Below are 18,760 nucleotides of genomic sequence, written 5' to 3'. Positions count from 1 at the left end.
TGCAGCCTATTATGCTATAGCTAGCACTATAATTATAAAATTTCAAAAATTGTACAATCACCTTATTTTCTCTATTCCTTTGGTAATACAGTGTGCTCAGTGCAGATTTTAAAAAAATCCATGGGACTCAATGCCAATGCAAATTTGCTGAAATACATGTATCTAGACAGAGGTTTACCAAAATGTGTCTCTTTAATTTACAAACAATATAATACAACTACTATTTTAAGTAGGTGAAACAGTATTTGTTCAAAATGCATTGTAGAGTACAGTCAAATCTGTGAACAAAGTCCATCTAAGGGAGAGACTGAACATGGCCTTTAAAGACAAATGGTCTATATTTGGAGGTAAACCTATGTTTTATTTTATCAATGAAGCTTTGCAGACAACTGATCTTTATTCAAAGGATGATCTTTTTCAGAGGTGGTTTTAAACACCAGTCCGACTGTATAGTACATATTTAAGTCATTGCAGTCGATCACCTTAGGGTTTATTTAATAAACAGGTTAACAATGGAAGAAAAAAATCACAAAAAATAAAGTAAATACCTGAAAATATTGTATTTGATCAACAAGGTCTCATAGATGCATCACAACAATTATTACAGTATACAACTAGCCAGGTCACACATTTGTTCAGTGATATGATTTTTTTGTTGAATAAATATCTATAAGAAATTTGATGATAATATGGTAATTCATGCAGGTTTGTGTAAAACCCCTATGGGCTAGTTTAAATAATGCTGCTTACTTGTGGGAATACCCCTGAGGGTTTGTGGGAATAACTATGAGATTTTGTGGGAATACCCGTTAGTTTGTGGGAATATCTCTGCAGGCTTGTGTGAAATGTCCTGTGGGTTTGTGGGAATATCCTCAGCGAGTTTGTGGGAAAATTGTGGGTTTGTCTGAATATCCCTGGTGGATTTGTGGGAATGTCCTCTATGGGTTTGTGGGAATATCCCTTGTGGGTTTGTGGGAATATCCCCTGTGGGTTTGTAATATCCCCTGTGGGTTTGTGGGAATATCCCCTGAGGGTTTGTGAGCTATGCAACTCGTGCAATATTTCCTATGTACTGTTGTGTACCAGAAATAATTTTACAACTTCTAACTGATTTCTCTATTAACCAGTTTTCTCCGAGTATTCTGTAACAGATATTACATAAGAAACATTGAACAAATGTTTTAATCAGCCTATACTACACTACTTTACTAAATGCCCAATACAACAACAAAACAAGTAAATAATTATAGTCTTATAGACAATCAATGAAAGTAGTATTTAGTATAAATCAGTCAGTAACTAATATAATACAATTTCAGAAATTTAGATAAAATATTATTTTATTGTCTGCATTAATATTAAAATAATAATGGTGGTTTTGTGTTTTGATTAAGTACCAGCTGTATTTACATTAAGCCATAGTATCTTGGTGGTTTGATTTTGTATATTAAATCCAGAAGTTAGTTTATAATTAAATATTTTTACCATTTATTCACACTTACATCAAATGCTTAGTATTCAATGCTAAGTATTCTTCTTGAGTCACAAGACTAGTGAATACACAAAGAACATCATTCTGCATTCAACGTTACAAACACAATGTAGAACCTACAGCAGTGAGAAGCAAGTGGAACAAGAAATGCATTATAAATCAGGAAAAAATAATTAAGCAACCACAGATATCTTTCCCTTATAACCATAATTATAATTAAATTTCAAACATCAAATGAAAGTTAGTTAGCTTTGAAAGATGTTACCAAATTTTCAAAAATTTACAAATATCTGAGTTATGCCAAAACATCAAGCAGATCATTTCTAATCATATCTCTTAACATAGATGACAAACATCTAAAGATCATCAAATGCAGATTACGCCCATAACCAACCAAGCATGAAGTTTCCTATCCATGCAGAAACAATGTGGGCCGGACATTTGTTGGGCGTGGTTTAATTGATGACTATTCTATAAATGGCTCCTCTGCCGGGTTCTGTAAAGTAGTTGTCTCCCCTTCTAACTGGTCTACAGGTGGCACTGTTGCCATGGCGTCATCCTTTGATCTGTTGAGATCAGTATTCTGAAAATATATATAATTATGACAACATCAGTTACCCATTCTCTCCATTTCTCTTCTGCTCTTATAAAGTGGACTCGTCCTGCATTGAAAATGGAACTGTCCATTATCATAATAGGGGGTTTCAATATAAAACTTATAAAATAGTGCAACAATATAAAACCCAAAGGGATTGATATGTAGGCTGGCCCAGTTATATTTTTGTTTAGCTTATACTGAACTAATTTTTAGTTTGATTACATTTTTTAATCTGTTCCTGGAACCAATAAGTACCGAGCAATGAGTGTAAAGTTTCTTGCTTTTTGATTCAACAGCTTTCCCCTGATGGGGTTTAAACCCACACATCCATACAAGTTCCACCGATGAACCATAAATTAAAATTGTATTACTAAATCTATCAAATCACAGAATCATAGACATAAAGCAATCTAAACCTTTTTGCTTATCAGCCCCTTTCAGTCTTAATTAACACAGAGCATAGAACTAGCACACACTCTACCATTTAAAATGGAATCTGATAAGGAATTTTTGTCTACATAATTTAAGTATGGACATATATTTTTTATTTTCAGAGTCAATCATAGCTTTCCATTCTCTCAATGTTGAATTTATATTTCTTTAGTTGCATTTATGAGTGGAATAAAGTAATATACATGTATTTTGCATGTTTATTATTCAATAAAATGTCTTGATTTAAAGGAAACAAGATATAATTGTAAAACATGTTATAACTATGCCCCCTATTGGCAGCCTATTTGTCATGTGATCAGGTTATTATGACTGACTTTTGACCTAGTGACCAAAAAATTTATAAAGGTTATCTACTGGTTATGAATAGGCACTAGGTAATTGTGACCGCAAAGGTAGTGTGCAGCAATTTTATGACAAAGTTATAACAAATCTTACTAAATAATGTATGCATAAATTTTATGAATCATGTAGGTCTCATTAATGACAGCCAAGTTGTTATATTTCATAAGACCTTGAAAGGTGTATACCAAAAGCATTTTTAGTTTTAAAAAAATCAACCAAGGTAACTTGATTTGTTGAGTTATTGGTCAGAAACCGTCTTTACTTACAAGGTCAATATGACATTGACCTTTGACCTTTAAATCAATAGGGTTATCTACTAGCCAAGACCAAAGCACCTGTGAAGTTTGAAGGTAAAGGGGCCATGAGTTGTTGGGATATTGATCAGAAAGCGTTTTTACCTATAAGGTCAATGTGATCTTGACCTCTGACCTTTAACCCCAAAAATCCATTGAGGTCATCTTCTGACCAAAAGCAATGCATCTGTGAAGCTTGAAGGTCAAGGGTCTATGGGTTGTCCAGTTATTGATAGAAAACTATTTTCACCTACAAGGTCAATGTGACCTTGACCCCTTGACCCCAAAATCAAAAAAGGTCATCTACTGGTCATGAGCAATCATCATACCAAGTTTGAAGTTCCTAGGCCTTAGTGTTCTTTAGTTATTGAAACCGGTTTTACCTACAAGGTCAATGTAACCTTGACCTTTGACCCCAAAATCAATAGGGGTCATCAACTGGTCATGAAAAATTAGCATACCAAGTTTGAAGTTCCTAGGCCTAAGCGTTTTTTAGTTATTGATCGGAAACTGTTTTTATCTTCAAGGTCAATGTGACCTCGACCTCTGACTCCTTGACCCCAAAATAAATAGGGGTCATCTACTAGTCATGAACAATCATCATACCAAGTTTGAAGTTCCTAGACCTAAGCGTTCTCTAGTTATCACTTGGAAACCTTTTGGTCAACGGACCGACAGACCGACCGACAGACAGACAAATGCAAAGTTCTTTGAAGGGGGGCATAAAAATCTGATCTGCAAGTAACTAATTCATAAAGAATTTCATAAATTTGATTTCCTTATTGATAATCACTAACATTCCTTCCTTAAACATAAAATAAAGAAAATATTGACCGAAATACACAATTTATTGCTTTTGTATAATATAATTTCAAAGTGTATGTCTTGTGAAGTTTTTATGCATAGCAAAGTCTTTGAGAAAGATCAAATATAGGTTTTATTGACTTGGTCTATAAATGTCAGTCATTTTCTACAAGAAAGTTATTTTTTGCATAAAAAAGTTTTTAAATAAAGATAATAACAGGAGCTTTTAAACAGACATGTGGACAACTCTCAGTGCTTGTAATAAACCAAGTCATTCAAGAATTCTTTTTATAGCTCAAATTAAGGGCATTAATCCAGTAAAAATTCCTGCTAGAGTTATGTGTCCTAGTTAGTGACTCGAAAGATCTGTTAGTGAATACCTCTAGAGGAGAAACACACAAAACCTTTATCAGACATTTTCCAGATTCATAATGGTGAATAATTCAGTAATAAGCCATGCTAGAATAAGAATAAAGTGTTTTAGTTAACAATCTACTATCATATCGTCATGTGTGAAGTTATTACCGTTCTTATTCTTAGTGTTTTAATAAGATATGAGGCTGCACACTAAACCATAACAAGTTGTTATGACAACCACTGATACACAAACAAAGCTAAACTCTTCATGGAAAAATAAAAGCTAACAAGAGCACCGCTAGTCGGAGCATTATATGCCCGAAAATGTTTTTTTTTTGTAAGACATGGGAATTAGCTGTTCATCCTATAAAATTTTACAGCTGTAGGTTGATTAATACTTAAGTTATTAATAATGACCTTAACCTTTGACCTTGTGACCCCAAAATCAATAGGGGTCTTCTACCTTATATGGACAATCATCCTAAGAAGTTTGAATATTGTGGGCCAATTGGAACTTTAATTATGCTCTAGAAACTGTTTTCAGTATTAAGGTAAAAGTGACTTTGACCTTGTGACCCCAAAATCAATAGGGGTCTTCTACCCAATATGGACAATCATCCTATGAAGTTTGAATATAGTGGGCCAAATGGAACTTACGTTATGCTCCGGAAACTGTTTTTGGTTTTAAGGTAATTGTGACCTTGACCTTTGACCTAGTGACCCCAAAATCAATAGGGGTCTTTTGCCCAATATGGACAATCATCCTATGAAGTTTGAATATTGTGGGCCAAATGGAACTTAAGTTATGCTCCGGAAACTGTTTTCAGTTTTAAGGATATAGTGACCTTGACCCTTGACCTTTTGACCCCAAAATCAATAGGGGTCTTCTACCCAATATGGACAATCATCCTATGAAGTTTGAACATTGTGGGTCGAATGGAACTTAAGTTATGCTCCGGAAACTGTTTTCAGTTTTAAGGTAATAGTGACTTTGACCTTTTGACCCCAAAATCAATAGGGGTCTTCTACCCAATATGGACAATCATCCTATGAAGTTTGAACATTGTGGGTCAAATGCAACTTAAGTTATGCTCCCGAAACCAAATTGCTAACTGACGGACGGATGGACGGATGTTCTCACAGGACAGTAATTAGGTGGCTACTCTATTGTTCTCTCTATTGTTCTTTTTAGCCACACAAAAGAAAATAGCCACATAAAAGCATTACGGAATGAATGACATCAAAGAGAAAGAACAGTTACCTATTGTCCCTCTAGCCACATAATTACTGTCCTGTGAGTGCGGACAGACAGACAGACGGACGCCAGGGGGTATAACATAATATGCCCTTTCGGTATAAAAATGGTTACCTATAGTGTTAAGATTTCAGTATAATATTAAAATCAGTGCATGGCTTCAGTTCAGGTGTGACTGTTTCTTAAATGAAAAGGTGGGCTTAAATATTTTTTTTAAAGGATGCCCTACACAAGCAGTGTATTTCCAGTGCTAGGAATTAGGCTTTGTTCCTAAAAGTTGCAGGTTAAGGTTAAACTTACTTTTACTTCATACTTGTAGACTTAGTAAGATATAGGTTTCTAAGCATTTCTTCATAATTATTGAAACATCACTCGGTTTAAAAGGTAGCTTCGTCACAAGTTCTAACATATTTCACACTATTGTCCTGTCAAGTGCATTATTATACAATATATACACAGCATATAAAACGTATGTTTACACGCCCATATGACGTCAAATATGATGTCAATCAACCAAATGATACCAGGAAAGTTACCTATACGCTCAATGTTGTTCAGCATATTTTTATCGATTCTCATTTTTATTGGCATGTTAGAATGGAAATAGAAATTAATTTTTCTTGTTTTGTTTTGTTTGTTTGTTTCATTTTACGCCTCTTCCCAACAGTATTTCAGTCATATAGGCGGGTAGTTTCCTAACCACTGTTCCTGGAGAGTTACACCAGTAATAGACTACCTTTCTCCGTGCTAAACAATTTTTATTGTATTCTGGTATAATAATGCATGGTTTATCGTTCAAATGCTTTGTGATTAATCACTCAAGCCTTAAGGCCTTTAAGATTATACTAGTCATGCACATTTGATCTCAAACTGTGCATTATTCTACAACAATGCACTCAAAATTGTTATCTTTTTCCTAAATAAACAATAAAATAACAACTACAATTATTTTCTACCACTTTTATTGAGAAATAAAAAAAATTTCAACAACAATTTAACAACTTCCGTAAATCTGTTTATAATATAAATCTGAGACACTACAAGGACCTGAAGAGTTACAACCCCTGTCCTGACTAGTGTGCATATGTTCTAAAATATAAAACCAATACTGTTTTCTTTAATATAATCCAATAATTCCTGAACAAATTTTCAAAAACACTTTTTGTGTTTACAAATTCTATTGATACATGTATAAATGTTATCAAATACCTAGCTATGGCAGATTTAACACAGTTTCAAATGACAAATCATTATAAATATTTAATGAAAACAACCTTATACCCGTACCTTTAAGGTGAACCAAGGGGAATAACCCAATACCTGTATATTAAACTACCTGTATATCAAACTTGTTGAACAAAGGGGAATAACCCAATACCTGTATATCAAACTTGTATCAAGGGGATTAATCTAATACAAATGTATCTTCTTTAAAAGAAATAGCTGAATATTTGTATATGTTCCTTTAATCAAGGGGAATAACGAATATCAGTACTATCTGCCTTGAGGAGGGGAAGGGGAATTACTTAATATTTGTAGTATATCTTCCTTAAAGCAAGGGGAATAATTTTATACCAGTATTTTCTACATTGAACCAAGGGGAATAACTTCATATATTGGTATAATATTCCTTACAGCAAGGGGAATAATCTAATGCCAGTATTATCTACCTTGAACCAAAATTTGAAAAACATGAATTTCACCTTCACCAAAGATAAGTTATATACATGTAATTGTAGTGAACAGAATTTCAAAATTCCAAGAATAAAGTTAATTTCACTGTTAAAAAAAAGGAAGAAAATAAATTAAAAGTCACTTGCCCTAAAAATCTTGGAACAAGAGCACTGCATGTGGTGTTAATGCTTGTCTATTAAAATAATGCACAATGAAACATATACCCTTCAACTGTTTTGATATGGTCAGATTGTTATTGTTTAAGAAACATTACAAGTGTGTCTTTTTTTTAATCAGTAACAAAAAAATATGTTGGAAGCATATTACATCTTAATATGACACTCTATAAATATGGCATCTGGCACTCTTTCTATAAATTATAAACAATGTAACAGAATAAAGAAACTGTTTGCACAATAACAAAAACTTATACCCATAATCCATGTGCAAAATTGATTGACTCTTTGAAAATTTGACCTTGAAAGGTCAATGTCATTTTGAGGTCAAGGCCATATTTCAGTATGTCCTAATAAAGTGCTTGAAAATACAACATAATGTGATGTACTTATGATTTGAACACAGTAGATGAAACGATTGCAAATTTACAAGCTGAACTTATGCAGAAATTAGAGTAGCTTAAAAACCAAATCATGATTGTGAACAAGCCCTATGCTGTGCATATATTTCAATTTCACAAGTGCTAGGTTCATGCTATAGTATGACTATCTGCTCTGTTGATTACACTGGGTCTTAAAAACTGTACAACCTCTGATCTTAACCTAATTCAATACCAAAAGACATTGACCTACTACCAAGTGACCTTGACCTACTTAACTTATGACAAACCAATAAGACAAAGGACACAAGTATTTAAAGCAGTTTTTATCATGGATGGGAAAAAACTACGTAATATTAATCCACTTACATTATGCTTTCTTTATGCTTAAATAAATCAAGTGGTTTCAAGCTAAAACAAAAATCACAAAAGGTGACTTTTGCTAAATACAGATTTACTTAACATTAAGCAAAAACAAGCCCTGTTAGTGTCATATTTCTATGAAGGTGAAACCTAACATAGGTAATATATACGACTATAAACAACATGTCATCTTAAAAATCCCTGACAGAAAATGGTAATATGTAAATCTATATAACAATAAAACATTTCTTGTCTGTGCCCTGAATAAAGTATATACTATATTGATGTCAATAAATTTTCTTTTAATTTCTATTTTTGCTTCTGCAAGAGGTGAAAAAAATATTTCTCTTGCAGAAACAAAAAATTCATCAAGAAATAGGAGAATATTTATATATTATGTCAGCTATTTGTAGAAAAGCAAATGGTTATTTACATTCAAAACAGAGTCTCAAAGATTATTATGTACAAAAAATATCAGATATTAGAAAAAAGCTACAATTTGTGTCTCAAAATGATTCCAGTATAAGCCTCATCTGGTTGTGAGGTAACTAGAAGATCATAATTTCAGATCTTGATGGAATTTTATATTATGACAAGCATTAAGTTGATTAAAAAAATATATTATTAAACTTGCATAAATATATATTTAACATGCAAGGAAAGAAACACATAAGCTTAAAGCCGATTAAGTAGCACACATACTGTATTATTTCCAATAAATGCCCCCGAGGGCACGGCCTTTTATAATACCTTATCACTTGCAATTAGCGCCCCTAGAGCACTGAACTTTACAATTTTTCTTTTTTATTTCCAATGAGTAAGTAAAATTGTTATAAAGCAAATTTATTTATTTGTGTTTAAAATTTAACCATGATTAGAACATACTTTAATGTAAGATTTTCTTCAGTTAAATTGTCTAAAAACAATATAACATTTTTTGCAGTCATTCCAACTTCATCTAGAGCGTAAAACGCTACAAGCATTATATTATCAACTTAAAATCTTGTGCAATTATTCTCTCAAAATTCTCAACAAAAATAGTGTAATGCCCCCAAAAGTTGATATGCCAAAAGAAAACAACCTGACTTTAAAATTAAGAAATACACAGTTTTTCAAAGTCCCTGTCGAGAGGGGCAAGTGGTTTGAAGTCAACTACTTGGCCACATACGCCCCTTAAATATTCTTTTGTTAAGCTTCATATACCTCTAGCGTTCTTAAGCTCCTTAAAATAACTCTTGTTTAAGTAGTCAATCTCTGGTAATACAAAAGTATAAAATGACAATGAGAACCTCAAAACAATATATAGGACAAAAATTACAACTATAAAATTTTAATATATATTGTACAAATATATATATAAACAAAGGTTTTGATAAAAATCATAACCATATATATATAATGCTGAACATTTAAAGGTATTTATACCAATACTTATGTGATATACAAAATAGATACTTTTGGTCATTAATGCAACCTTTCAAATTTTCCAATAACCAAACTTCCCCTTTAACTGCTGAATTTCTGTTATGGATTCACCTTGTTTTAAATTTGGAACAGTCCAAATGAAGTTTAAGGGACTTAAATATCAAAATACAACAAGATCTGTCCGTAATACAGCTCAGTTGACTATTCTCAGTGCTTGAAAGTAAGAAAAAGGGGCATAACTCTGTAAAAAAGTAACTTAAGAGTTATAGGACCCGTTTCCATCATGTAAGATAATAACAGAGATCAGGCGTATGAAGTTTCAATCCATTTCTTTCAGTAGTTTTGAAGATACCAACTTAAATGCAAAAATGTATCAAAATGTGACCGTGAAGCTGAGGCCAGGGTGAGGTCAATTTAGCTCTCTCTACTCTCTATTCTAAAGGAGACTTCAACAGTATGAGCATTAAACTTTCTAAAGGTCATTTGTATAGTGAATTATAAAGATTTTTGACTGGTTATATATATTGCAAATAATTATTTAAAATTCTATCATATAGCCTGTCTAGAATCTTTATTACAAATGATCTATAAGACATTAAACTTCCTTCTTTGAGACAAAAATGAAATTTCTTCATGAATTGACAGTAGTCGTGTATATAAATAATATAAACACCATGATTATCCAATGAAAAGCGAAATTAATATTATGCAGTATTATAACATTTTCTTAATCCTTAACCTTGAAATATGTGATTAGTCTTTGCCACCAGTGTAGAGCCAGACCAGCTTGTTCTTTCGTGCAGTCTTGACCAGGCTCTATACTGTTGGTAGCTCAATTTTTTGTAATTGAAATTAAAATCCCTAAAACATTGAATGGATCGTTCCATTTGGGCCAATCCATTACACAAATTCAGCAGGTAAAGGGTTAATTGATATATATGATAGTTTTATAGCCCAATTATGCAATCATGATGCAAAAATATGAAATGTTGACTATATTTTCCAAAAAAATAAATTGACTTTTTTTAAGACATATTTTAAAGGGAGGTTTTTTTGACATGACAAGACTGGTAATATTTTTTTTTTTGAGATTAATGATCCAATTGGTCTAGACCAATAACTTCTGTGCACAAATTTCAGATCATTTGTTCACTCTTTTCTTCCAGAATAATGATTAAAATTGTGAAAAAACAACCCATAAATGAAAATAGTTGCAATGCTTTTCACTCAAATTGGGACAAAAATAGTACAAAAATACGATTTTCAATTTATATCCGAGTATATATCCTGTATATCTTTTGCAAATCTTTCTGTTTTAAGTACCCCAGCTGATCTATGTAAGAAATTAAAATTTTATGTTACATGAAAGCTTTTCAACCTCAGTGGAGTTCCTTTAACATGTAACTTATATTTACAACATTTTTACAATTTCATTTTATTTAAGATCTCTTTAACCACAATTAGTTTTATGATAATTGCAATGAAATAAAGAAAAATATTCAAATAAAAAAGATTTCACACAATTTCAAATTTCTAAATTCTCTCTCCTTTCAACTTTCCACTAAACAATCTACATCTATATCTTAGTACATCTAAATTCTTACAGCACTTTTTCCTATGTTCTACAGCATATGAAGTACTCATACTCATGTATAAATCAAGCACACTCTTCCTACCAGCATACCTCTCTCCTCAATCCATCTCAAACTTCCTTTCAACTTGAATCAAAAGTCCATCGTCACTCATTCATGATCTATTCAATTTAATGATGTATGATGTGATTCCTAACTATTTACACTAGGTAAACTAACATCTTCAACAACCTTCCCAAACACTCCATGTCCATGAATCAACATTATTTCCTTGTTTTCCAAAGATAAACCTAAATTTAACTCTTCTAAATTTTCTGAATGGGCTCCTCCAACATCCTTTTTGAAAAAGTCAATTCAAGAGATATCCTGATATAAATCCCCAAATTTCCAGAATGGACTTGTCCAACTTCCATTTTGAAAAAGTCCATTATCTATTCAAGGGATATCAGGATGAAAATTTTGGATATTGGTCTGTCCACACTATAGATCCTCAGGTCAATCTGCATAGAGGTGCCAGCTAGTTAGGCTCATTTCTAGTGGAGAAGGCTTTGCAGTTTTGTTTTCAATGCTGTTAAAGTAATAGGTTATGGTGTTTTCCAGGTTACACGACTTTCAAAACATGTTCCATACTTCAAAAACCTTATGTACATCACTGACCTTGTTATTGACTAAAGCTGATATTCATCATTAAATTCTTTGAATGATTAACATATACATATGAAAGTCTTGCATACATATTTTATGGAAGAATACTAATTCACGGACATTGCACGGGATTTCATGCACTTTTTGCTCATATCCTCGTCTACTAATGCTTCCTCCACAGTCCCTGGTTTCTGAAAACAAAAGCAAACCCAATCATTATATTTACCCATAATGCCTTTTTTTCTATTTCATCACAGATTAAACTGAAGAAATTCATGTTTAACTATTCATTTCTTTTTATGAGAATAAAACTATTCACTTCTTTTTACGAGAATAAAACTTTTCCATCTAAAAAAAAATGTTAATTTTTTTATCACATAATATAATAAATAAAATAAATTAATACATAAAAAGCATAGATTTCTTTTTCATTTTCAAGCCTGTTTTTTATACAATGGAAATTGGTCCTTTTTTTTAATGGCATTTTTTTATCATATTTGGCTATAATGGAAAAACGCTGATTGGGTTTCCTTTTGTTTTGTTTTTTTAAAGTTTTGTCACGCACAAAAAATGCATGCACTGAATAATTGAAATGAAAATGGTCGCGAAATGTGGTTAACGAAAGTGTTAGTGTAAGAACCATTAAACATGTACTTTTGTTATAAATAATTGCGCATCATAGAGAAGAATTTTGAAAAAATTAGTTCAAGTACATATATTGAGACACTCTTTATCAGATTCAGGTAAAATATGTACAATGTCTACAGTTACATGCATTTTCAAACAGTAACAAACATAAAAACCACACAACAGACATGTACACAAAACAACATAATTATCATTACTCAAATAAATTGCTTTTATAATGATTCTTGACACGCAATACAAACATTACAACAAATACTTCCATACTTATTTACCTATAAGTCTGATACATTATAAGATGATGGTTTTGATTTTCCACTTACTTAAATATTTCTCATTGACACGCAATTTTAATTTTTGACTTGCAATTTTGATTATGTGGAATTTTGTGAAACGCTTCAAAGACATGGTGTATAATATCATCCATAAATTTGTAGGAGAAAAATGTCTTTTTTAAGCATATTTGGTATTAAAAGTAAAAGTATATTGTGAACTTTAAAGTGAAACCAATCTTAACCCTTAACCCCATATATACGCGCAACAACGCACTTTCGACCCCCCCCCCCCCTTTTTAAGGCCTGAAATAGTGAAAAAATGTCCTATTTGGGCCCCAAACACATGTTTTCGTTTGAGAAATGTTGCTAAAAAAAATGAGCACTTTTTCGGCGGCACCCCAATCCAAAAGATACATCAGGGGGTTGCCAGAAGGGGGATGTGCCCCCTTTTGTTTGGGGGGTTTGAAGGGGGGCGGAGTCCCCCTCATCGCCAAGAAAATTTTGACTTGTGAGAGGCTTAAAATGACCCCAGGTCGATCATAAGGTAACGTGTAACCAACGCTGAAAGCCTTTGACTCTATCTCAATCCCTTGAGAAGTTGCAGCACTTTAAAATAAATTTGATGGAAAAAATCGAGGCATTGAAATAGTGAATTTTGGCAATTTTGAGATGTCCCCTCGTTGCCATGGTAACAGGAAATTTAAGACTGAGCATGTGGTTACAAAGGCAATGGTCCAGTCCACATTTGTGCCAAGTTGTATTAGTATTGAAGCATTTTTCATAGTTTCATAGCAGTTTGAACTTGTAACAGGAGGCTTTTCAGCGAAAAACGGCCATTTTTCACAATATGCTCATGAGGGAAAGGGTTAATACCAGTACCTTAGTTTTATAGGAGTTTGGTTTAAAAAACTATTTTTTGGCATTTTAAAGCATCTTTTCTTAAGTTTTTTTTTTCTAAATGTGCATATTCTTAAGCTATCCTACAAGTTAGTATATAAATTTTATGACGGTGAACATTTGGTTTGTGTATGCTGTGCGTTTACGAACGTGAAATTTTAACTTACCGCGGGACGTTCCCTGTGCGTATTTACAGCCGGTATGTTCAGGCTTTCAAATTCGACCCTACAGCCATAGGCCACTGGCGTTAGCTTTATTACTGTGTGGAGCGGGACTTTCAGGTAAGCTAAGTCCTCTGAAAAATATAAAATGGAAGAATTTTTTTTTAGTAGATTTATACTACACTTTCTTTTTTTGTTTGGATTTATGTACATGTAGTTTGTAATAGGTCTAACAAGTAATGGAGACCTATTGTTAATCAGAGTGTTCATTCCTGAAAAAATTAATAGACATTTTTTGAAAGGGATAATCCCAAAGGTGCATTTTAGTGTAAACATATTTATTCATAATCATACACAGTACATAATATACATGCATTCAATATAATACAATGTTGAAATGGATTAGAATGAAAGATATGAAATCTTATAAAGTTATTCTCTTCGGAGAAGATGCATTTTAACTTCTGAGAATATCTGGCTCATATAACATTATCCTGTGAGAATATCTGGTTTACCTAACATTTATCTTCTGAGAATATCTGATTAACCTAACATTTATTTTCTGAGAATATCTCATTTACCTAACATTATCTCTTGAGTATATATGGTTTACTTAACACTATCTTCTGAGAATATCTGGTTTACGTAACATTATCTTCTGAGAATACCTGATTAACCTAACATTTATTTTCTGAGAATATCTCATTTACCTAACATTATCTCTTGAGAATATCTGGTTAACTTATCATTATCTTCTGAGAATATCTTGTTTACCTAACATTTATCTTCTGAGAATATCTGGTTTACCTTATATTAATCTTCTGAAATTATCTGGTTTGCCTTATATTAATCTTCAGAGAATATCTGGTCTACCTTATATTAATCTTCTGAAATTATCTGGTGTGCCTTATATTAATCTTCTGAGAATATCTGGTTTACCATAATTTAATCTTGTGAGAATATCTCATTTACCTAACATTATCTTCTGAGAATATCTGGTTTACCTTACATTATCTTATGAGAATATCTCATTTATTCTGAGAATATCTGGTTTATCTAACATTATCTTTGAAGACTATCTGGTTCACCAAACATAATCTTCTAAGGAGAATATCAGGTGATCTGAGAATATCTGGTTCAACTAACATTATCTTCTACAAGAATATCTGGTGATCTGAGAATGTTTGGTTAACCTTACATATTCTTATGAGAATATCTGGTTTAACTACGTGCTGAACCAATCAATGGTGCCCCTGCTTCGAGCAATGGATCACATAGTTGGGAATAAAGCGCCAGACAGCAACACATTAAAAACGTATATCAGTGATGCAGTTAAGATCATGACGGGAGAGGTTAATAAAACTAACCAACAAAGAAGAGAAGCCATCAAAAAAGAAGTTTTCCTCAGATTTAAATCTCTTTGCACAGATGATCAACCGATATCAGCCACAGGGTTATTTGGTGATAATTTGGCTGATAAAAGTAAAAATCTGGATGCATCTAAATCAGTACAGATGACCCCTAAAGGATCAAATAAGAAGAATTTTTAATTCAAACGAGGGGGGGAAAGACCATCAGATCAAAGGCCACAGACACAGAACCGATTCCCTCCCTCTCATCCACAGTCAACATCACACAGTCACTGGAAACAGCCAGTAACAAAATACAGAAATTCAGAAAAGAGCTTCGGGAATTTCAAGAAACCAAGGACATATCCCCCAGGCCAAAAGAAAAGAACAATGTAAATCAGCATGTAAGTATTGGTAATCAATCTTACTGTTTAATAAATACTATAGACAACTTCATAGCTGGTAAAACTAAAAACTATCTTTCTGAATGGGAAAAATTAACAAGTGATAAATGGATTTTACAAACTATTACTGGATACCATGTAGAACTTGATACAGAACCATTTCAAACTTTTGTGCCTAACCAAATAAAATTCAGTTCGGTAGATAATAATAAAATAGAAAAAGAACTTATTCGGTTTTTAGATTGTGGTATAATTCAGAAAGTTAATTCTCTACAAGATTCAAATGAGTTTATCTCAAACATTTTCATAAGACCAAAGAAAGAGGGGAAGATAAGAGTTATCCTAAACTTAAAGGTATTTAACAATCACATAGAGCATATTCATTTTAAGATGGAAACTTTACACAATGCAATAAACTTAATGCGGAAAGACTGTTTCTTTGGTTCTGTGGATTTATCAGAAAGTTATTACTCTATTCCAATAGTAGCAGAAGATAGAAGATACTTTAAATTTTATTACAATGGCCAAAAATATGAATTTCAAGCATTAGTCATGGGTCTAACTACAGCACCCCGGGTGTTTACAAAAGTTTTAAAGCCAGTTTTTGCGTCATTGAGAGAAAAGGGGCACATAAGTACAGCCTATAAAGACGACTCATGTTTACAAGGTCAGTCGTTTGAGGAGTGTCAAAATAATATTTTAGAAACAGTCAGCTTGATGGATAGTTAGGAATTACAGTCAATCCAACCAAATCTGTTTTAATGCCAACTCAGCAAATTTCATTTGTAGGATTTATTTTTTGTTACAAAACAATGACAGTAAGACCAACTCAGGAAAATCTCTTAAAAATCATTCAAGTATGCCAAAATATTAAATCATCAAAATTTGTAACCATAAAAGAATTTGCAAAATTAATAGGTATGCTTGTAGCATGTGAGCCTGGTGTTCGATATGCGCCTTTATTTTATAGACCTTTAGGACACATTAAGGAAACTAATCTTAATTGGAAAAGAGGAAATTACAATGCTTTTATGAAAATAACTCACGAAATTCAAAATCAAATTGATTGGTGGATAAAAAATTTAGGAACAACTTTCAAACCAGTCTCTGAAGGAAATCCAGACTGTACAATAGCATGTGATAGCAGCTTGCAAGGCTGGGGCGCGGAAATAATATCTGAAAAATCCTTCACTCAGGGAGTTTGGTCAATTGAAGAACAAGCTTTACACATTAATGTTTTAGAATTAAAAGCAAGTAAACTAGCAGTGATGGCATTAGCCAAAAACAAGTCAAACATTCATTTAAGGATTTTAAGTGACAACACGACAACTTGTGCTTACATCAATAAGTTTGGGGGCAAAATAAAGCAATTGAACGAAATTGCAAGAGAACTCTGGTTTTGGGCCATTTCTAAGCAAATCCACATAAGTGCGGCTCATATTCCGGGTAGCAAAAATATAGAAGCAGATACATTATCTAGAAAATATAAAGATGACCTAGAGTGGTCTCTTGAAGAAATATATCTTTTCTAAACTTATAAGTTTTTATGGAAATATGCACATTGATATGTTTGCATCACGGCTGAATGCCAAACTAAAATATTATATTTCAAGATATCCAGAACACGGGGCTTATGCTGTTGATGCTTTCAGTTTAAACTGGAATACTGGAACTTTACTTTACATGTTTCCTCCTTTCAGTCTCATTCCAAAGATCTTACAGAAGGTAGAGACAGACAGGGCAGAGGCTCTCTTAGTGGCACCAATATGGAAAACGCAGAATTGGTGGCCTTATCTACAAAAAATGTTGTGCCAGAATTGGCTAATACTTCCTCCAGCCAGAAAAATCTTGCGACTTCAGCACAAACCGGAGCACAAACATCCGCTGAAACATCTGAGACTAGGTGTTTTTCGTATATCAGGGACGCATTACGAAAGCAAAACATCGTGGACGAGTCAGCAAATATCATAATGTCATCATGGCGCAAATCTACCAAAAAGATATATGCTGTTTATATTAACCGCTGGATTAAGTTTACTGATAAAAATAATTTTAATCCACTGGCGCCTAAACCTGCTAATGTGATAACATTTTTAACCTCTATGTATAATTCAGGTCTGGGATACAGTGCCATTAATACAGCGAGATCAGCTATTAATCAGTTAGTTCACATGTGTTCGGGACTGGATTTTAAGTATTGTACTGTAATAAATAAATTTATGAAGGGTGTGTTTGAATTAAGACCTGCTTTACCAAAATATAACCATATATGGGATGTTCAGTCAGTTCTAGATTTTATTAAACAATTACCATCAGAGTTGACATTGATGACATTAACAGGAAAATTGGCAGTATTGTTTTTATTACTAACAGCACAACGCTGCCAAACATTACATTTAATTTGTTTAGAAGATATCATATTTGTAGATAATAAAATGATCATTAAACTTAACCATATGTTAAAACAGTCTAAGCCAGGCAGACACCCCGCACCATTACATCTAAACGAATATTCAGCAGACCAAAGGTTGTGCATAGTGACAGTATTCAAGGAATATATTGAGAGGACGAAAAGTCTAAGAATGAATAATAAACTTTTGATTGGGACACAAAAACCCCACAAATCTGTAACTAAGTCAACTGTTGCTAGGTGGATAAGAATGTTTTTGAATAAGGCTGGGGTACTAGAGCATTATACTCCCCATAGTATAAGGACAGCAGCAGCAAGTTCTGCAAACTCTAGAGGCATTCCTCTTTCTTGTATACTTAAAACTGCGGGCTGGCAAAATGCTAGAACATTTAATAAATTTTATAATAAACAGATTGTGGAAGATCATACTATGCAAATGTGCTTACTGGATTAGTAAATTGTCATAATTTTAAAATGTGCTTTGCCTTGTATTCAGTGTTATACTTTACATGTACATGATTTCAAAAAATTATTATTTCAAATACAAGTATAACACCATATGGAAGTTATTTGTCAAATCATTTATTTTACAAAAACTTGAAGCTTTGACAGAGAAATATCTCTAAAATCTCTGTGGGGCCCTATCAGGAGTTATGCAGTCAATAAAATTGAATGATTAAACAAGACTTACCGACGAAGGAGGGAAGTTGAAGTTTGATCTGGATTTTATTGACTGCAAACTCCTGAAGGGCTCACACACCCACCCACCC

At 32.7% G+C, this 18,760-nt stretch overlaps 2 protein-coding genes and 1 long non-coding RNA gene across 4 annotated transcripts in view; 1 reads left to right on the top strand and 2 right to left on the bottom strand.

The window, feature by feature from the left end:
* Positions 1 to 1,862: 1,862 nt before the first annotated feature.
* LOC132732278 (6-phosphofructo-2-kinase/fructose-2,6-bisphosphatase 4-like) overlaps positions 1,863 to 18,760 on the bottom strand; it is a 38,236-nt gene continuing 21,338 nt past the window's right edge. Inside the window, exons 9-10 of one of the 2 annotated variants that reach the window (XM_060718669.1) lie at positions 13,834 to 13,961; positions 1,863 to 2,075 (exon numbers count right to left, since the gene is read on the bottom strand). In XM_060718669.1, the coding sequence (XP_060574652.1) occupies positions 1,959 to 2,075; positions 13,834 to 13,961 (245 nt within the window). In that variant the 3' untranslated portion in view covers positions 1,863 to 1,958. Of the gene's footprint in view, positions 2,076 to 11,479; positions 12,041 to 13,833; positions 13,962 to 18,760 lie in introns of those variants that run through there. The other variant, XM_060718668.1, reaches the window with a different exon arrangement.
* On the bottom strand, positions 6,539 to 8,813 carry LOC132732279 (uncharacterized). Its single transcript, XR_009626005.1, has 2 exons — positions 6,973 to 8,813; positions 6,539 to 6,914 (listed from the first exon to the last, which is right to left on the bottom strand). It is a non-coding gene; the product is annotated as an uncharacterized LOC132732279 (long non-coding RNA).
* LOC132732277 (uncharacterized) lies at positions 15,146 to 18,586 on the top strand. Its single transcript, XM_060718666.1, has 2 exons — positions 15,146 to 15,580; positions 17,281 to 18,586. The coding sequence occupies exon 2, from the start codon at positions 17,347 to 17,349 to the stop codon at positions 18,442 to 18,444; it is 1,098 nt and encodes a 365-aa protein (XP_060574649.1). The 5' UTR covers positions 15,146 to 15,580; positions 17,281 to 17,346; the 3' UTR covers positions 18,445 to 18,586.

The sequence above is a fragment of the Ruditapes philippinarum genome, unplaced genomic scaffold, assembly GCF_026571515.1.
Source record: "Ruditapes philippinarum isolate M1 unplaced genomic scaffold, ASM2657151v2 ctg672_1_1_1_1, whole genome shotgun sequence".
Lineage (NCBI taxonomy): Eukaryota > Metazoa > Mollusca > Bivalvia > Venerida > Veneridae > Ruditapes > Ruditapes philippinarum.
The sequence above is the reverse complement of the archived record's forward strand: the minus strand, read 5'-3'. Positions and strand labels throughout refer to the sequence as shown.

Bases quoted from the DNA above. Each gene is read 5' to 3' on its own strand.
- LOC132732277 (XM_060718666.1), top strand. From the start codon at position 17,347: ATGGAAAACGCAGAATTGGTGGCCTTATCTACAAAAAATGTTGTGCCA.